At 44.1% G+C, this 21463-nt stretch overlaps 1 protein-coding gene across 6 annotated transcripts in view; it reads right to left on the bottom strand.

The window, feature by feature from the left end:
- Positions 1-9688: 9688 nt before the first annotated feature.
- STX11 (syntaxin 11) overlaps positions 9689-21463 on the bottom strand; it is a 47123-nt gene continuing 35348 nt past the window's right edge. For 4 of the 6 annotated variants that reach the window (XM_040965619.1, XM_040965614.1, XM_040965618.1 and 1 more), the window contains exon 2: positions 9689-11597. In XM_040965619.1, coding sequence (XP_040821553.1) covers positions 10732-11592 — 861 coding nt within the window. In that variant the 5' untranslated portion in view covers positions 11593-11597 and the 3' untranslated portion in view covers positions 9689-10731. Of the gene's footprint in view, positions 11598-12154; positions 12535-17223; positions 19836-21463 lie in introns of those variants that run through there. The other 2 variants (XM_040965620.1, XM_040965616.1) reach the window with 2 other exon arrangements.

The raw sequence follows: 21463 nt of genomic DNA, 5'->3' as shown, positions 1-21463 counted from the left end.
CAGACCAGAACACAGCCCCTGTTCTGGCCCCTGCGCTCACCAGAGTGATCCAAAACCCAGCCAGGGTGTCCCCTTTGCTCCCCAACCAGGTCTGTTCCCAGTCATAGATCTCATGATTGGCAGTGGTTGCTCTGACCCAGCTTGGCATGGTCCCTCACCTGTTTTGGCCTTTGCATTTGGATGCTGTATCCTGGCTCGACCCAACCTGCTTCCAGTCCCAATTCTTGCTGGAAGGTGCTGGAACCTGGCTGCTCACTCTGCTCCCATCCCTGGCTTATGCAAACTAGCAGGTGTATTAGCCTAGTCCGGCAAGACCCGTGCTCCAGCCTAGGTTCCACACTTGCCAGTGAGCTAAGATTTGCTTGGCCCTGCTGGGTCTGCCCCCTTCCAAAACCAACCCATACACTTGCCAGCAGATGGAACTTCCTTGCCCAGACTGCCCGACCCCCAGGTCTGAACCACATGCTCACCAGCAGGAGCTATGGCCCACTAGGGAAGTTTCCCAGGTTCCCACATCAGGCCCACTCCCAGACTCAGCTCTCATGCATGTCTGAGGGTGTTAGGGCCTTGTCAAATAAGCTTTGAATAAGCTGGTGAATAAGCTGGTGAATATTGTGACCTGGTCTGCACCACACCCTATTTTAGGATGCATATGCAGGTGCTGCAGCCTATACCTGCCCAGCCTATTCTTGGCCTCAGTACCCAATGAGTGTTGGCAGGATCCAAGGTCATACCTAGCTCAGCCCATCACCACCCCAGCTCTTAAGCTAACCAGCGGGACTTGTATTTTCAAAGGTTTCGGCTCACATATCCTCCATAGAACTACCCTGGGACCTGGTTCTTTCACGTGCTGGTTAGTGTCAAATGCCCAGCCTAATGTGACCCAACCTGTCTCCTGTTCCTGCACTTAGATACTGGGATCTAGTCCTGCTAGACCGTTCCCAAGCCTTAGCTTGTGAGTGGGCTGGCATGTGGTGGTCAGCAATGTTCCATGCTAACAACCCCATCTCAGGACTCCCATGTGGGCTGCTGCATCAGTCTGACCACACAGTTCTTCCGGTCTCTCCCCTCTAAAACACCCAGGTCTCAGTTCCCTGGCTTACCTGTAAGTACAGTGGCCCTGTTGTTGGGAGTCCCTCAGCGTCCATTCCTCATTTACACATACGATGTTCTTATCCATGGATATCCCTAGGCAGTAATTCCACACGTCCAAGTCCCAAGAACTCACTGCCTTTAAGTATTGGGAAAATTTTCCAAAAATTTTATTCTACTTACCATGCCCTATTTTAAAAGCAAAATTAGGGGCCAGTATATTGGCATAATAGGCTAATCTTTCGCTTATGGCCCAGGCATCCCATTGGATTCCAGTTCTAGTCTGGGCTGCTCTGCTTCTAATCCAGCTCCTTGCTTACAGCCTGGAAAAGCAGCACAGCATGGCAAATCCTTGCCTCTGCACTGATGTGGGAGAACTGGAAGATGCTCCTAACTACTGCTTTGGATTAGCTAAGCTCTGACTGTTGCATCCATTTGGTGAGTGAACCCATGGATGAAAGATATTTGTCTTTCCCTCTCATTCTGTAACTCTGACTTTCAAGTAAAAATAAATGATACATTTTAAAAAACGTGTATCCCAGCCCATCATGACACATACTTTTACCAAGTTATACTTACAAGGCATATCCAGGGGAAAAGGAAAATCTGACCTCCTCTAGTTGTACCCATTGTTACCGGGGACATGATCAACCAAGAAAGTCTTTTCCTGACAACTTGTATTTGTTGATGCACAGATGAAAATATGATGGATTAACACAGAAAATTCTGCTTTTGTTGTTTTCAGCTGAGTTTTGACTCACCTCAGCTGTGTTCCTGTTCCTACCCTGCCCTGTCCTGGGGTCCATAGCTCTGCTTCTGACTCCCTCCCACTCCTATCCCTACCTAGGGGCAAACCATCTTTAATTTCATATCATCGATGCTTTCACACCACTGAATTTTTCCTTCCAAAAGTGTTTATTTTAAGCCTTCTTGTCTCTTTTCAAGTGGCAAAGGATTTCCCTTTCTCATCCTCATGAGCCCAAAAGCATGCCAGTCCTTTGAAAAGAAAAGTTCTCCATGGTTCCTAGACTATTTTTATCATTAAAAAAAAAAGTTTAAAAATTGGGCCTGGCACCATGGCATTGGGAACTAAGCTTCTATCTGCAATGCCAGCATCCCATATAGTAGATGGTTTGGATCCCAGCTACTTCTTTTTGTTGTTGTTGTTTTAGTTTTCTTTGTAATATTGTTTATATAGTTGAGACAGATGCACATCCAAGAAGGTCTCCTCGGGTTAGAGTCGGGAGGGTCAGATCCAGGAAGGTGGCTTAGATCAACCTGCTCCACCCCTAGCCTTGGCCCTCACATGCTGACAGGTGCCAAGTGGCCCACCCCTAGCCCTGGTTCTTCTGCTCACCAATGGTAGGTACAGCTTAGCAGGGGAGTACCCGAGTTCCCGTACCAGATATATTCCCAGTCCCAGATTGTGTGCCTGCCAGGGGATACTGCGGTTCAACCTGACATGTTTCATACCCAGTCCTGGCACTTGCCAGCTGGTGCTATGGCCTAAGCTTGATTGACCTGTACCCATTCTGGCTCTTGTGCATGCCAGTGGGAGAAGCAGTCTAGCCCAGCCTGGCCCACCCCCACTCCCAGTTCTCATACTCATCTGTGCAAACAGTGGCCAAGCAGGGGAGTCCCGCAGACTTCTCAGCTAGGCCCATTTCCAGCCTTGTGTCTTGCATGTGCAGCAGGCAGTCTCACATGGCCTGCCCCCAGCCTTGGTATTCAGCAACAGATGTTTCAGCCTTGTTCAGCCCAGCCCGCCCCCAAATCAGCTCTCTCCAACAGGTGTAGCAGCCTAGCTATCTTGCCCATACCTAGCTCCAGTCCTCATGTGAACTGTTGGGTGTTGCAGTCCAACTTGGCCTGGCCTGCACCTCATCCTGGCTCTCATTCATGCCAGTGTGTGCTGTGGACTAACCTTGCCTGGCCCACCTGCAGACCTGGCTCACATGTATGCTGGCAGGTGCTGTAACCCAGCCCAGTCTGGCCTGCTCACAGCCCAAGCTCTCAGACTTACCAACTGGAGATGCGGTCTAGCAAGGGGTTCCCCACGTCTGCCTAACAGGCTTGCTCTAAGCAATGGATCTCATGTGTGCTGGTGGGTGTTGCTACCCAGACTAACAAGGCCAGCCCCCAGTCCTGGCACTCATTGATGGATACTGCAGCCTATCCCAATTGGCCTTCACTTATTCCAGTTCTCACTGATAGGTCCCACAGCCTAGCCCAGCCTGGTTCACCTCCAGTCCTGGCTTTTTGTGACTCAGCAGGTGCTGCGGCCCAGCCTGCCCTCCCTCTTCCCATTTTGGTTTTTGTGAGCTTCTGAGGTAGGTGCTGAAGCCTAGCCGACTTCTAATCCAGCACTCTGCTTATAGCCTGGGAAGACAGCAGAGGAGGGCCCATATCCCTGGACTTCTGCACCCACTTGGGAGACCAGGATAAAGCTCCTGGTTCCTGGCTTCTGGCTTCAGATTGCTCAGCTCTGGCCAATTTGGCCATTTGAGGAGTGAACCAGCAGATGGAAAATATCTCTCTGGGTTTCTCCTTCTCTTTGTATAACTCTGCCTTTCAAATAAAAAATTCTTTAAAACAATTTTAAAATCCTCAATTTATTTTTATTTTATTTGAAAGACAGTCGTAGAAAAAGATGAAGCAGAGAGAGGACTCCCATCAGCTGATTCCCTTGCCCCAAATAATCAAAGTTGTCAGGTTTAGGCCAAGCTCAAACTAGAAGCCTGGTACTCAATCCAGTCCCCCTAGATGAGAAACCAGGGTACAAGCACTTGAACCATCATTTGCTACCTCCCAGGACCCTCATTAGCAAGAAGCTAAGCAGGGTAGGTGGGACTTGAGCTAGGCAGTCTGATGCAGGTTGCCAGTGTCACAGAAGACAACTTAAACTACTGTGCCAAAAACCACCCATAAACTCTTGTGAACTGTTTATTTAAGAGGGAAAGGGGACGGGGGGGGGGCGGGGGAGGAAGGAGGGCAGAGAGAGAGAGAGAGAGAGAGAGAGAGAGAGAGAGAAAGCACACTTCCATTCCCTGGTTTCCTTCCCAAGTTATGCCACAGGTGGGACTGGACCAGGGCTGAAGGCAGGAGCTGGGAACTCCAACTAGGTGTCCTGCCTATGTAGTGGGAACTCAATGATGTGAGCCCTCAGGGCCGTTTCTGAGGTTCTGCACTAGCAGATGGCTTGCTTCTTTCTGACGAGGGCATGTGCTGACATCTCATCACTTGGGTAACATTTCTGGTTTGCCAGCTTTCTCCATAAACCAGATCATACAGAGGCAATGAAGGTTACAAGAAGTACCCATGTTGCCACTTGTGCCTATGTAAGGGTGTACCACAGCAAGGTCAACTACAGGGCAAGGCCGAAGAATGAACATCTGTAACTTCCCTATCCACAGGAGAAATTCGTGTCTCTGCTTGTGGAGGCGCAGTGATGCCTTTTCCTCTGGTGGTGATGTTCCATGTGCATGCCCTTCTCTACTTCCTGGGGATCCTTTCATGATTTGGTTCAAGCCCAAGTTTGGAGAAAGTTGCAGCACCAGCTCCTGGCAGCTGAGAGGTACTTGGGATGATCACATCTACTTAAAGCTTAGTCTTATAACTTAGCATCCAACCTGAATCTACAACTTTAATCAAGGTATTTCCTATTTCTTCCAGGTTCCACTTCACAGGGACCAATCCTGCCCTTGGTCTGCTTCCAGCGGTGCTGGCTTTCCTCCCTGGGAACTCACACATCATCCTTTCTCTCCTCACTCAGCCTCTTCACAGAGGATCTTGCTCCCACAGGATCTGCTTCACCCCCAGGCCCATGCTCCCTCTGCTCACCAGACCTCACTCCCTGAGCCTGCCACCCCTGCAAGAATCCTGTATGTGAGAGGAGAGTGGAGGCTGTACTTTCTGTTTCAACTATGCGGCTTCGCAAAATTCTGAGTCTTTTTCTCCCTCTAGAGAGTATCTGAACACATACAAAAAACACACTATCCAAGTTGGTTGGATCCAAAAAACAAATTAGATGGTGTTTGTAGAGTCGGTGTTTGGAGCAGGTGCCTGGCTTGGGTCCCAGCTCTGCTTTTGATTTCAGACTCCTGCATGCATAAGGTGAGAGGCAGTGGTAAGAGCTCAAGTAGTTGGCTGGCTGCTGCTTGCATGGCCCAGAGGCAGCTGTTGAAACATCTGAGAAGTGAACCAGCAGAAGGAAAGTCTGTCCTTGTCTCTGTTTCTCTTTCAAATAAAAGTAAAAATTTGAAAACAAATAAAGGTACCATCCTTTCAAAACAAAAAAAAAGTTTTTATTTGTCCTCAGAAATGAAAAAGCCATTCTGGGAGAGGTATTTAAAGATGCTAGTTGGGATAGCCACATGCTTATCAGTGTGCCCTGGTTAAGTGCTGGCTCTGCTTGCAATACCAGCCTCCTGCCAATGTGTACTCTCAGGAAGTGGCATGTGATGGCTCAGTTAGTTGGGCCACTTGAGAGAACAAGATTGAGTTCTTGGGCTATGGATTTGACTTGGCCTGGCAGTAGCTCTTATTGACATTTGAATTAGCATCTCAGAGAGCTCTCTGTGTCCATCTTTCTGCCTTTCAAATAAATAAAATTAACAAATAATAATGTTCAAAAAATCAGTCCAGTGTATAAGGACAATATGTCCATTCTTTAAAACATGTGTCAATACTAAAGTTACCCTATTTAAATGATGATGAAGTCACAGTCTTCATCCTAGTCCTTTTGCATTTCCAACAGCCCCGTTTAATTAATTGCAATAACTTTTGGTACAGGCAGGAGCTGAATATTTTGGGAACCAGCTGTGCTGGAGCATTCTTTGTGTAAAGCAGCAGTCAGCCAGAAGTCCAAGCCCTCAGATGTAAATGTTCAGATAGGGACAAAGATCAGCAGCCAGAGAAGGGCAGAGACAGACCAGCACCAGGTATCTGACAATGAAACCCATAAGGAGTGACAGTGCATTGACAAGGCTTGTGATGGACAAGGCCAGAGCCTCAGACATTGCTTCTTTTGTTGTCACAGCTCAGATAACTTTGATCAGTCTTTTAAAGAAATTCTAATGCGTATTATCCTGGACACCAATGCATCCTAGCTGGATGCCTTTCCTCTTCATTACATTTCTGGAATTGTCTCCAACTATAATATGTGTCTTGACTGTGACTGTAAAGTTTGGCATTTGGTCATTTGGAAGGATATGCTATATATGTTTAAAGAGTGTTAAAGAATTTCCATTTTAAGACACAAGACGGCTGAACAGTAATCTATAGCCATTTTAAGGTGTATAGAACCCGGTTGTATATAAACTAAAATTGAAATGTCAATGAAGTAGTCACAGGATGTGGTTAAGAACTTGCATTTTTTTTCAACATATTGGTGACTCAATGCTATGTCAGTTAATTCCATAACGTTATAAATTGTTACTGATGTTATGTTGGGGCTTTTAAGTGATCGGGATGATACTCTGCTGGCTCTACCTTCAGACCAGAGAAGGTCTCCCTAAGAAGCTGTTGAACTTGTCTGGACAATAACATGCTGAACTCTATGCTTGGTGTATGTTTGCAATGAAAGAATCTCAACTGAATTTGAAATGTGGCAATGCAGCAAAGTGGAGGAATCCACCATGGGGGGAGGATTAGGAGAGGGGTGAGGGAATCCCAGTGCCCATAAAACTGTGTTACATAATGCAATGCAATTAATCATAATAATAAAAAAGATTTCCATTTTAGCCCCTGTTGGCCCTGTTGTTTCTCTGACTTATTGTTCCATTTCATATTTGAGTTTAATTGTCCTTCGTTGATGAAGTTTTGGTGAGAAGACCTGCAGGTAATTGCCTTCTTCTTTGATGGCTCTGGCCTACATACAGATAAGAAACCTTGAGAAAGAGACTGCCCCTCACCTGCCACTCCCCAGATAATCTCAGATTGAAGTGTATTTGGAGTTATCATAACCTAAGCCAAAAGGCATGATTGTTTTACATTCTCAGAATTGTCACAAAGTCTTCTTCTTGTCCAAAGTGGCCTGTTGGAGTCTGCTTTGTGAGCATCAAACCACTGGACCAAGCCAAGTCCACACATCTCAGCACCCCAGAGCACTGTTTCCAAAGAGTAAAGTCACATTTCGCAATTGAAAGGGAGGATCACCTGGCATGGCAGGCACAGCCAGGAATGCCATGGGGACTGGGACCGGATGTGGTGTATACTGGTGTATGTTGAGGCCAAGTCACGGATCTGGCCTCAACAACTTCCTAGAACTCCTGCTGGGACTTTGTGACTCACAGCCTGGGAATGATTAGAAGAAAGCATTTGCCAAGTTAGGCAGAACAATGACTTTGTACTCACCTGTTCTTGCTGGAATATTTCATTTCTGCCTCAAAACATGTTTGGACACACAAAGCCAAAGATTTACCTTCAGAGATGCAGTTTGTCACACACAAAAAAGCAAAAAGATAGGATCTTGGTTTCTTTATTCCATTTTATTAGACTATTAACAGAAGAATGAATCTTTAATTTTGCCTCCAAATGTAGTAATTGTTCCTTAGCTGGGTCACTTTCTCTCTCAAAGAGAAAGTTCTGTAGTAAGAAAAATAACAAATATGATACTTTGCCAGTTCTCGGTATTTTTATGTACCTGAACTCTTCAAAAGTTCACAGACAATGCATATATTTTAGAATAACTTAACCAAAGTACCTTTTAATTCCATTGCAGATTTTTAAATTCCATCCTCTCCAAAACTTAAAATTTTTTTTAAAGATTATCAATTTTTATTTGAAAGGCAGATCAGATTTACAGAGGAGAAAGACAGAGAGAAAGATCATCTGCCTGCTAGTTCACTCCCCATATGACATCAATGGTTAGAACTGAGCCAATCTGAAACCACGAGCTTCTTCCAGGTCTCTCATGCGGGTTCAGGGTCCCAGGTCATTGGATCGGCCTGCACTGCTTTCCCAGGCTACAAGCAGGGAGCTGGAAGGAAAGTAGAGCAGCTGGGACACAAACTGACAGCCATATAGGATTCTGGGGGGTGAGATTTTAGCATTGAGCCATCATGCTGGGTCCTGAAAAAGTTTTTAAAGTATCCTCACATTTAATTACTGACTTCTTACAACCAGTCAATGACATCAGCACTCTTTCCCCTGTAACAGATGGGGAAACCAAGGCACAGAGCGGTTTAAGTTGCCAGATAGCTGGAGTTTGACAGAGTCAGGATGCAAACCTACGGAGCAGGGTCCAGAATCTGTTCCCTTAAACATTGGAGCAGTAGGAAGAAAGTCTTGTTTTCCCTGGGCAATCACTCATCATTCTCTTGATCCAGCAGATTTCAGTCTTTACCATATCCTCAAATGTCAAATGTGGAGAATGAAAAAAATACACAGAGGGGCAGGTCAATGAGATACAGCGTGTTCACTCACTGCTTGGGACGTCTGTTTCCCGCATGAACATTCCTCGCTGCTCCCTGCTAACAAACAAATCCTGGAAGTGTCAGTCAGTGGTTCAAATGTCACCCATGTGGCAGGTCTGGATAAAGTTCTGGGTTCCCGGCCTTGACTTGGTCCCACCTGACTATTCCTGGCATTTGGGGGAATTGAACTAACAGACTGAAAAGCTTTCTCCCTTTCTTTCTTTCTCTTTTTCTCCATCCATCCCTGTTCTTCCACCTTTCAAATAAATAAACGTATCGTTAAAAACGTAAGAGTCTGAAAATTCATTTATGAATAAATGGGTTTCTTTTAAAATCTATTTTTAAAGGAAGTGCAGATCTTTACAGAGAAGGAGAAATAGAGAGATCTTCCAACTGCTGGGATATGAACCAGCACCTATGTGGGATACCAGCACTTGCAGGTAAAAGATTAGCCAGTTGAGCCATCATGCTGGCCCCATGAATTTCTTTTCTATGAAAAGAAAATACCTTATGGTTGTAATAAACAGATTTACAATTATTCTCACTTTTGGAAACTTAGCTGGCTACCCTGTGCTTATAACACCACTTCATTACAGCAACAAGAAAAAACGGCATGTAGCGGTGTGAGTATTTTTTTCCCCTCTTCCTTACAGAGAAGAAATTAACCGAAAGGTTAAATGTATTCCCGGAGTCAGTTGTAAAAGGAATCAGGAGGAGTCTGGAAACTACTGAGTGGGATTTCATTTCCTCAATTCTCATATTTAACCACGAAATCAAAATTAGGTCCCGGTAAGAACTTTCTGGTAGTAAACAGGACAGGTGCCGAGCTCCCCCGAAGGGCTGGTGAACCATGATTGCTAATTAAATTCACACACATACTTAGAAGGGTCAGAAGCTGACTTCAAGAGGAACAGCAGACAGGAGAAAAGCGGTTTAGAGTGTTACACAGTCTGTAAACGATACCTGAATCCCCAATGCTCGGCGAGTTTGCTGAACTTTTGAACTCAAGAGAGAAAGCAAGTCACCCTCCTGGGAATTCTTTGCATGTTTCATTTCCTACACTCACTCATAGTTCAGTCCAGGCCTTGCCTTCTCACTGGTTAGTGGGAAAGACATTTTGAACAATCATTGTGAAAGGGAACTAAGATTAAAATGCTCAGAACATAAGTCTGTAAAAGGGATGTTTGCAATGTGATTATTTATTAAGCTTATCTGACAAACAGGATTCTTTTAAAGTATTCCATTTTAATGCATGAAAGAAATGGTCTATATGAAAACAAAAGTGGTGTTTCCAAAAAACACTTTTATTATTTGTAGTTCTGTGTATGCTTTCAGCCTTCAAGATGTGCCTTAGCATCAAAACCTATGTAGAGTTGTTCAACATCAAGTTTTGACCTTACCTGGCCTGCAAATCAGCTGCAGACAAGCAAACCACCACCAGTGGCCAAAAGTGTTTTTTTGTGACATGTGTATGCCACGTTTGCAAAAGTACGATTAAACCAGCTTTGGGGATGCACACACTTCAGTGTGGATTAGTATTTTGCATTTACAAATACATATGTAGTCAACTAAAAAGGTTAACTTTAAATAAGTCTTACCTGTGAAAAATATATAAAATATGATAGATACAAACTTTAATTTGAATGCTCATTTCACAATCAGTGCTTTAAAATATTTGGAAAAATAATTCCGAAATACATTCTGGTGGAAGACATTAAAGGGAAAGAAAGGAGACAACGTGTGTCCAACGTGCTGTCAGTAAAGCAGACAAGGGGCACAGAAAAGTTGACATCTAGATGGAAATCTGCACAAATCAGAGTGAGAAATGGAGGGCATAGTTTTTATCTCAGATCAGTTTCACCCCAAACAGAATGAAACCAAAAAAACTGACGACAGGATACGCAACGTAAGTTTTTGCCATGAATTCGTTCCACTTAGGAACGCAACAGTGACTTGTTGGGGTTTCTGGGGACAGGCCGTGGCACAGACTGGTCGGATCCCACATCATGTCTGCATTGGACTTCACTCAGGAGAATACTGCAGTGTGTCCCGTAGGAACCTTGTTCAACAGCCATCCACCAAGACCAGCTGTCTCTCCAGGCATGACAGGTGTGCAATCCTTGAACCTCGTCTATTGCTCTAAAGAGCAAGTTCCACGGGATTCGGGGAACCTCTCATCTGGTGCAGAAGACGCTGCAGGGTGCGAGCGGGCGTGGATCGGCCTCTAGTTGAGGCATGGGCAGCAGAAGCAGCAGATGGTCCGGCAAGGGTTCCTCTTCTTGTACTGCACGGCCTTGCGCACCTGTGCCTTGGCCTGTCCGGTGTAGTCGAGTGTCTGCTGCACGTTGAGCTCGATGACGTTCAGTGTGTCCGCCTGCTTCTCCACCAGCACCGCCATCTGCAGGAAGAGCTCTTGCACGTCGCGTATGCGGCTCTCCAGCCGCAGCAGCTCGCGGTGGCGGCTCTCGATCTCGTTGAGCGCCGCCCGTGCTCCCTTCACGTCGGCCAGCAGGTTCTCGGAGAATACGTCCCATTTGCCCTGCTCGAACATGTCCTCGATCTGGTCGGCAGACACCTCTTTGCCCATGATCTCCAGCTGCCGCTGGATGCGGATCTTGCAGTTGTCGCGCTGCTTCATCTCGGCCTGGTTGTACTCCTGCATGGCCTGCTGGAAGGCGCGTGCCAGGGCGCTATACTGCGCGCTCGAGATGCGCGCAACGGCCGAATGCGTGCCGTGCTGGGCCTCCGCAGACTCGCTCAGCTCCTTCATGACGCGCAGCTTGCGGTGGATACCCTCGCCCCGGGCCTTGATGGCCTTGGCGATGGAGTTGGTGTCGCGTTTGATGCTGCTGAGGCGCCGCATGGACGTGAGGAAGCGGGTGTTCTGCTTGCCTAGCCGCCGCACGTCAGCCATCAGCAGCTGGTTCTCCTCCTGAATATCTTGGATGTCTTGGTACAAGGACTCCAGCAGGTGGTCCGTCTCGTACACGATGTTCTCAGTCCCGTCAAGTTCATCTCCTCCGTCTGGGAACTGCTGGTCATACTGCTTGGACAGCTCCAGCAGTTCTGCTAGCCGATCCTTCATTGTGCCTGCAAGTACAGACACCAGGAGTTAAATTCCTATTGCTTCAGGCACACACTTTTATTCAGAGTACTAAGATATAAAAGAATGGTCAGCTCAGCACTCCCAGTTCTTTATTCTTGGGTATAGGCAATGCCTGCACTAAAGGATATAGAAAATCTGTACATTGTGCTTACACGTGAGAAAAAATATATTTATACAAAAGGCATTAACATGAGTCTTGTTCCATAGTTCGTGGGCAGCTGCAGTTCACTGTCACAGATGAGAAGAGCTCGGCCAGCAATTTAAACTCTTACATTGTGTTGGAAAACAAAGCTGCTGCGGCTTTGCAGTCCAATCATTGCAAATCAAAACAGGCACCAAAAAATTTAAATTAAAAAAAAAAAAAACAAAAGGTACAAAAGTCAGGATTTGAGTCCTGATCGTTTACAAAGCTTTGGCAGCCTACTGCGGGATGTTGCCTGTTTTGGATCTATTTCAGCGCTGGTTTACACGCCTCTTTTTGTGCACAGTAACTTTTAAAAGAGCTCCCACGCCTTACGGCTGCACCATAGTTTTGATAGACCTCAAAGGTCAATGTATTCAAGATTTGTCCCCAAAAGTCTTTCATGTTAATGCTTCACATATGGAGAGTGGAGACTTGACCCAATTATGGTGTTCAGGAAGTGGCCCCTGCCGGAGGTCTTCAGGTCCTTCAGTTGGTGTCCTGAGGCGGAAGTTCTTAAGATAAGGTTGGTGATAAAGATCCAGTCAGCTCTCTCTCTCCCCCAACCTTTCAAAATCTGTTTCTCTTTTTCTCTCTCTCCTGTCTCACCAGGCCACCCTTCCTGCATGCATTTCCCCCCCATGGCTGGCCTCCAAGAGTAACTGGGTCGGCTATCTTTCCAAATCATGAGCTGAAGTGAGCCATCCTTCTCTGTAAGTCTAACTTCTCTGAGGCATTTGAGCGTGGTAATGCAGAACTAACTAAGATGCCACACAATTCAGGCTTTTTTTTTTTCTGTTACAACTGCAAAAGGAAAGCATGCTTGATAAGAAAGGCCAACAAAATTAACAAAGATAGAAATCGAAGAAATACAAGATTTGATCATGGAGATTTCCTTCATCCACTCCTCTAAGCCGTCTACCCTAATGCTAAGCATCATGAACAAAACTGCTTTCTAAAAATCGGCAGTCTTGGGGTGGGCACTGTGATTCAGTGAGTTAAATCCTTGGTTTTGAGCAGCATCTCATGTTGGGGCACCAACTCAAGTCGCCACTGTTCCACTTCCAATGCAACTCCCTGCTAATGTGCCTGGGAAAGCAGCAGCAGACGGCCCAAATGCTCACGCTGCTGCTCTCATGTGGGAGATCCTGATGAGATTCCAGGCTCCTGGCTTTCACCTGGCCTGACTTTGATCTGGGCTTTGTGTTCTATTTAGGGAATGAATGAGCAGGTGCAAGATCTCTCTCTTGTCTCTCTCTCCCTTTCTCATCACTTTCCCTTTCAAATAAATATATATTTTTTTTAATCACAGCAGTGACTTCTCAATTTCCAATTATACAAGCCCAATAGCCATGATATAACACACTCCCGATTATCCGTGCTGCAATACTATATTTGCCCCATTTTGAATCCTCACAGATCGGTGAAACAAATGGGGCAGAACAGGCAAAATTTCCATATTTCTCTAACCTCAGTTTGATCATTTCCCTACTTAGCAAGGCAAAATAATGATCTATATATATACATTTTTTTCCAGTGACGTAAAAAATAAAAGCTTCATTTTTAGTAGCATGCATGCCAAATTAGAAAAGCATTTTACCCAGAAACATGAAACTTTATGGCTAGAAAGGTCCTCAGTTGGTTACATAATTTGCAGAAAGCAGGGGAAAGTGATGTTATTCAATGGTTGCAGAGTCAGGATCTGATCTCAAATTAAAAGCTTCTTACCGATTGAGGTCATTAAATTTATCTAGCACCACTAATGGAATGCTGACAAGTTGGATTTAACAATAAATCGAAAATGGTGAGATATTAACCACGGTCTCTCATCTACCACTATGATCCTTTACATAAATTAACTGTAAGTTTTATTCTATGATGCGATTTTGAGTGTAACAGGTATTCCTGACTACACTGCCATTTCCCCTATCTTGTGACTAAAATCAATACTAGACCTGCTTGGTGACAGGATCGGCGACTCTTAACAGTATGACAGAGGCAGAAAAAAAAGACCCAATCTAGACCATAGCCTCAATGCCTTGACATTCAATTGCATTTTTCACTTTCAGCTAAATCTAAAGGCAAGCCACACATTGGGAGAGAAATTGCAACCTGTGTTCAATATTGGCCTAAGATATTCTATGTGTTATATAATATGTAGGTATGTACATTAAAACTATGCCTCGAAAAATCATTCACCCAAAGATAATACAAAGGTAATTCACCTAAGAGGAAAGTGACAACGAGCATTAGTGTGGTTGTATGCCGTGTGCATCCTGAACACCATTTATAGGAGGCCTGCCTCCACCTGTGTGTGATTCTGTGCCATACTCACTGCCGTCTGCAGGCTTGATATCAGTATATAGAGATGAAGGAGGTCACCTGTGGTCCCTAGTAATTGAATCATGCAGTTTCAGAATAGCCCCACTAAACCATCAGGCAAATGTTTAACAGTGAAGTTATAAAGCACTTCACCATTATACAAGGAAATCTAAAATAAACTCTTGAGACATCTTTTCCCTGCTAGTTATCAGAAGTTGTTACAAAAATTTTCTTGGAACTGAGCAGGTTAGGCTTCCACTTGTGGTGCCAGCATCCAGTGTGGGTGCTGGTTTGAGTCCCACTGGCTCAACTTCCAGTCCAGCTCCCTGCTTGTATGGGAAAGCAAAGGATGATGGCCTATGGCCTTTGGCCCCTGCGCCTATGTGAGAAACCCAGAGTAACCTCCTGGTTGCTGGCTTAGGATCCACTCAGCTCTGGCTCTTGGTACCATTTGAGGAATTGAACCAGTGGTAGAAGATCTCTCTGTCTCTCCTTTCTGTAAATCTGCCTTTCAAATACAAATAAATAAATTTCAAAAATATTTTTCATTATGTTTGAAAGAAACAGAAATAAGCATGTGTACACAAACACACACACACAGATCTTCTATCTGCAGGCTATTCCCCCAAATGTCCAAAACAACCAGGCCAAACCAGGCTGAAGACAAGAGTCTGGGACACAATCTGGGTCTCCCATGAGGCTGGCAGGAACCCAGGGCTTGAGCCCTTACCATTGCTTCTAGGGGTTTGCATTAGGCCAGGATTTGAACCCAGGCCCGACGATACAGAGTGTGAGCATCTGAATAGCAGTACCAAATGCCCAGATCTGGTAGGAAGACAAACTGATAGACCCTGTGTGGAAGGCAACTTTGGAAAGTCTGAAATGTAGCTTTGCCTCAACCTATCTACATCTATAAAGGTGTGAGAGGCTCATAGCTGTAAATATTTTCATCAGCACGTGTTGGTTTTTTTTTTAAATTAGAAGTGATTTAAATGAATTACAGGCTACCACATAAATTATAGTGTTTAGAATCCTACCTAATGGCATGAACGCCATAAGTAATCTTCAAGGTAAAATAAGTAAGTAAAGAGAATTTGCAGTATTCCAAATCATTTATTTAGAAAAAGGATTTAAATAATATAAAACAGAATAATAATAGATGTTTTCTTTGCGTTGTAGAACTATAAACTGATTTTTCCTAATTTTTAAAAAAACATTTCTTTATTTTTATTGGAAAGGCAGATATACATAGAGAAAGGGAGAGAGTGCAAATGATTTCTGTCTGCTGGTTCACTCCCCAAGTGACTGCAATGGCCAAAGCTGAGCCAATCCGAAGCCAGGAGCCAGAAGCTTCTTCCATTTCTCCTTCATGGGTGCCCAAGACTTTGGGTTGGCCTCCACTGCTTTCCCAGGTCACAAGCAGAGAGTGGATTAGAAGCAGGGCCACGGGGAATAGAACCAGAATGGAACCCTGGTGCATGCAAGGGCAGGAATTTAGCCACAAGGCTACCATGCTGGGCCCAATACAATATACTTCAAGAAAACATTTGAAGTGGAAATTGCTTCAGCCGATATATGTAATTCAACTCCATTTTAGCTAACCTCAGGTAGCATAAGTTTAATCTGGTTGTAATTGTGTATACTTTGAAAAAGCAACTAGAGTTCCTTAAACAAATAATATTCCCATTTTCTGAGATTAGATTTATTTATGAACATAATTAAAACTTTGGAATAACAGAGAATCATAAGAAGTAAGTAAAATCAGTTTATATATAGGGCTGATGCAATGGCTCTTCCTGCAAGCGCTAGTGTCCCATACGGGCGCTGATTTAGTGGATTGGCACAACTCCAGCCGTTGTGGCCACTTGGGGAATAGATCAAAGGATGGAAGATCTTCCTCTCTGTCTCTCCTCATCTCTGTATATTATGACTTTCCCATAAAAATAAACCTTTTTAAAAAGTATAGCAAAAATGTATAAATGTATAAAAAGTATACCAAAATGTAAATAGGGCCACAAAAAGAAACTTCAAAGTAACTTATATGCAGTCTTGATTCTGTGTGTGTGAGCCTAACTGGAGAACTACAATAAAAGAGAAAGGAAATGAATAATTTCATTGATCTCTCTATGTCACTGTGACAAAGGATGATGTAATAACCTTGCTGAACTGCATTCACCCAATTGCTCAAAATAAGTACTTTGATTCACACGGAGGTGAAGAATTCAAAGGAAAATTCACAATCAGCCACCAAAAGTCTACTTTCATCCTAATATTCTTCTCAGAATCACATCTGTATCCTGAAAACTAAGGTCAATAGGTAACAAGGAGGACTGATTTAAGCTTCTCTTCACCAAGCAGTACAGCTTTGTGTAAGAGAGAATATAAGGATAAAGAGACGGCGGAAGCTCTGTGCCTCTCGGTCACTAGGAAGAAAACAAACCATCAGAGAGTTCAATCATTTCCAGGACCTGGGGGCCTTGAGTTTCTGATTTAGTAGAGCTGGGGTGATCTTCAGCTGATTCTAATGCACACCGAAGTTTCTGAGCCATTCTCCAGCTACTGATTGTGGTGGTGTTTTAGTCACACATACCATACAATTCTGGAAAACTTACGTTCTCCATGTTAAGGGCCATCTTCTTGTGCAAAGAACCGGCAGGGAAGGAAAGGGGTAACTACTGTCTTCTCATTGGAAGGCTGGTAGCCTCCAGGAGCAACATCTGCCAGCTCCGTGGGGTGGAAGTGAGACAAGGAATCAAAGTCAGCCAGGAATGCATGCTCAGTGTAGTGATGCAAAGGAGTGACCCGTGAATTGCAGTAGATGTAGTCATCAAGAACGGTAAAAATAATTCCAATCCCTTCACTGTAGGATGGACTATTCCAGCTGTGGCAGGCACTGGCCAAAGTGCAAAGTGAACAAAACCAAAGACTGAGCTAAACAGTTATGTAGCCCCTTCAGATACACAAATGAAACACCCGGACAGCATTCATAGTGAATGGTCATTCCCACTCAGATCCCACAGTGAAGAGCCTCCTGTGTTTGACACACAATCTTCATACTTTTCTGTCCTACCAGGAATAAAAGATTAAGAAAATTGGTTTCTACCCACCTTAAAAAATCAATAACTGGGGTTGATAATTCTAGAAATAGTGCAGTAGATACTACAGAAAAAAAAAAATAATGAAAAGTCAGTGTCCCAGCATGCCCATAAGGGAAACACTTACAAACATTGAGTGCAAGTCTTATCTCTTACCATAAAATAGAGGTTTTGTGCCCACTTCCTCTAAGAGGAACAAAACAAAAGCTGCTTGTTCATTGTTATGGGATGTTTTCATGTCCCACCCTTCAGCCCACAAATTCACATGCGGAAGCCCTAATCTCCAGTTTCTTGTGGCATTTGGATAGAAGGCCTTTAAAGTAAAAGTAAAAAATGATATTTTTAGAATGGGTCCTCATCCAGCATGACTGATATCTTGAGGAAATTTGGATACAGACCAGACATGCCCAAGAGAAGAAGCCGGGAAAACAGAGGCAGGCCATTCCCAAGCCAAGGAGCAAGATTTCCCAAGAATCCAAACCTGCAACATCTTTCATTGCTCCCTGCTGACACGAGAGAGCGGGGCGGGATCCTAGGCTCCCCACCACAGAGTTCACTGAGGAAGTGAACCAACTGATGGAATATGAAAGGTCTCTCTCTCCCATCGCCCCCACCAGGATGTCATTTTGCTTTTAAATAAATAAATCTTAGATAGAGAACAGAGGAAGACTAAAGGAAGAAAGCATACCCAAAAGAAGCGTTACACATACTGTCACATATGTCATTTAGTCATTTGTGAAGTAAAAAAGGTGTTGTCCCCGACATGTACATTCCAAATGAGAACCATCAAACACTGTCCATGTTGATTTTTCAGATTCTGAAAGCACATTTTATCTACATATAATATATGTAATACATGCATCTGCTATGTCATTTTATCTACATCTACATCTATATCTCACCTATGTCATAATTTCATAGCACTTTAAAAAGTATTGTTAGGGGAAATGGTAACTACAAGTTAGATCAGAAAGTTCTGCCTTGTGGTCCAGTGTCTTGTGAGCTTTTGAGTAGGGGTTAAATGAAGCTCGTGTCCTTGTGGAAAGAGGAAGATGCTCCTTTCTATCAGAGGATGCAGGCCTGCCCCGGGTCAGACAGCCTAGTGACGTGGGCATGGACGGATTGGCAGTTCCTCTCACCCTTGGTAAGGTCATACCATTTACTGTTCCATGTGCTTGCCCTCACACTCATCTTGTCCAGCCCCTCTTCCCACTCATCCCCCTGTCTCAGGCATGCAGGAACTAGGAAATTGCACTAAGACTGACTCATGGTAATATACCAGTGATTTTCTAGTAGCACAATCACTAAGGAACAAGTGTACTTTCCACAGCACATTGATTCAGATCCACAAATCATAATTTCAACTAAGTGAGTATAACTCGCTATTTCATTTCAATTCTTGGTTTAAAAATGAAACACTGAAGCATAAATTGTTCTTTGAACTTCTAAGGTTTTTAGGCTCAAAAGTTCCTAAGAAGTCCTTTATTTTTCTTGTTGCTGATAAAGTTGATTTAAAAAAGGGGGGGGGCAAATAATTGGTACATTGGCTAAAACACCACTTGGGCTGCCTGCATGCCATACGCTGATGGCTAGGCTTGAGTCCTTCCTCCAATTCCAGTACCTCTTCCTACTGATACTCTTGGAGGCAGCAGATAATGGCTCAAATATTTGGGCCACTGCCACTCACATGGGAGATCTACAGTAAGTTCCCAGCTTCATGTTTTGACCTGGCCTACCCCTGGGAGATAACTAGTGGATGGGAGATCTTTGCTCTAAAAATTAAATGGAAATAGCAGATTGGAGCACATATAGCAGTTACTTAGAGCTCTTTGCATAATTCAGAATTGAAGAATGCTAACTGAGATAAATTACAATTCTAAAAGCAATGGCTAGATAAAATAATAAAAAATAGGTACCATTTCCTCTTCTCATAAAGCAAGAAAGGTGCAAAGCAATCAGTCTCTACTTCTCAGTATGTGTGCAGTTGGTGTGCCCTTGGAAATCACTCTTGGGTTCCTTCAATAAGAATTCCCAGCCAATGTGTGCACAGAACAAGGCATGCAGGATCAGTGCAACCAGCAAAGGGCAGAGTGGTACTAAAAGCAATATGCTTTTGGATGGGCTCTGTAGGAAGACACTATACAAATCCAAGCAATGGCCTCGGGCCTGTCTCATACATCCTGCCCTATAGCTAACACTCAGTAAGCACTTTGGATGTGCACAGCACAGCACCGAGCAAGGTACAGACGTTAGCCCCTATGTCTCTACGAGACATCCTCACCACCCTCAGATTTTAGGGGCGGAGATCCAACGAATTCATGCAGCTCAAGCATTTGGAGCTGAGATGTAAGCTCCAAAAGCATGGCAGAGATCATCTGCGACCCAAAAAGCTGCACCAACATTTTTTCTAGACTCCCCCACCAAAAAGTTTCCGAAGTGTTTCATCTTATAGGGAATTCATCCCCAAACTGAGGCTTTGTCTTTGGAACAATTAATAGCAACTATTTAATTTTCAAATAATTACTATTTTTGTGCATTAATCCTCCCCTCCAGGATAAAAGGAAACAACAGGAGCTGGGCTTCCTAAGAGAGAACTAGAAGGACAAGCCTTGAGTCACCCATGCAAGTCTTTCCACTTTAATCTTTATTTACAAACTGAAATAGTTGTATCTTACATCTGGTTTGATTTTGCCCTGGAATGTGAAGCAAACATTTGCAGGAAAATATAGAAGAGGTCTAAATTGTGAAAAAAAAAATTTAAAAAAAGGAATTCAAATACCTACATGCTTTAATATTATTTTTTAAGATTTATTTATTTTTATTGGAAAGGCAGGTTTACAAACAGAAGGAAAGACAAAGAGGAAGATATTCCATCCACTGCTTCAATCCCCAAGTGGCCACAATAGTGGAGCTGAGCCAATCCAATGCCAGGAATCAGGAGCTTCTTCCAGGTCTCCCACGTGGGCACAGGATCCCACTGCTTTAGGCCATCCTCCACTGTTTGCTCAGACCACAAGCAGAGAGCTGGAAAAGAAGTGGAGCAGCCGGGACATGAACCAGTGCCCGTACGGGATCCTGGCATGTGTGAAGTAAGGATTTAACCATGGGGTCATCATCATGCTGGGCCTGCATTTACATGTTTTTAAAATAATCTCTTTCTGTTCAAAGACTAATTCATTGAGTGTTTTTAAAAGGAGAAATTGGGGCAAGTGTTTCAATGATCAGACACTGCTGGAGATGCCGTGTCCGGTTCTGAATCGCCTTGTTTTTGATCTCTACCTCCCACCCATCTTCCTGCTCATTCACACGCTGGGAGGGGGCAGGCGATGGCTCCAGTACCTGGGGCTCCTGCCACCCACATGTTAGACCTGGTTGGAAGTCTGGGCACCTGCCTTGAGCACAGATCCAGCTGTTGGGGGCATTTGAAAAGTGAACCAGTAGATGAAAGACCTCTCTCTCCATTTCTTTTTATCTCCCTGCCTTTTGAACAAATTGAAATAATTTATTTTAAAAAATTAAATCAATGAATTTTCCTAAATCATCAATAAGCCGGTTTTTGTTTTGTTTTGTTTTTTTTAATATTGGCTTTTTGTTCCTTTCCTTTCGGACAATGTCCTTTGTATACTTCAAATCTTGTCGCCTGCTGATGCCTCTAAAAATCTCTAAGGAAACAAATTATTATTATGGACTTACATTTTTTAATGAAGTGCAGAAAGAAAAATTATCCTGTTAGTCCAGCCTCTCTTCTCCTTCCCTGGGAAGTGGGTTATACAGAGAACACATATTCTCCTCTGCTGCTGGCTGTGAGGAAGGTCAGCTGTGGCCCGGGCTAACGGGCAGGGAAGCCTAACGGTTCTGCTGGGTTTAAGATCAAAGGTACAGCTGCTCACACCCCTACACCACATTCTTGAACCTCATCTTTGTTACTGACAGGTGGCACTGTGGCTCTGACGGCCTTCACCTTAGGATTGCCAGGTGGTATAGACCATGGGCGGGGAAGGGGCAGTCCCTTACTGCATTCTTCAGTCAATCCAAATTCACGTTCAGCCAAACCAAGAAGGTAAGAGTGGATTCTGGAATGTACCTGGCAAGGCCCACAGGATGGCCCACTGGAGGGCATGTGAATTCTAGTTCCTGGCTTTAGCCTGGCTCAGACCAGAGTGGTGAAGTAGTGGATAAAAGAATCTCTCTCTCTGTCTTTCATTTTACCTTTCTAAGTAAATACACTTTTCTGTGAAAAAGAAGCCTGGAA

This window comes from Ochotona curzoniae, unplaced genomic scaffold (genome assembly GCF_017591425.1).
Source record: "Ochotona curzoniae isolate NIBS_2020 unplaced genomic scaffold, NIBS_Ocur_1.0 scaffold_3890, whole genome shotgun sequence".
Classification (NCBI taxonomy): domain Eukaryota; kingdom Metazoa; phylum Chordata; class Mammalia; order Lagomorpha; family Ochotonidae; genus Ochotona; species Ochotona curzoniae.
Note: the sequence above shows the minus strand (reverse complement) of the source record. Positions and strands in the feature narration are given on the sequence as shown.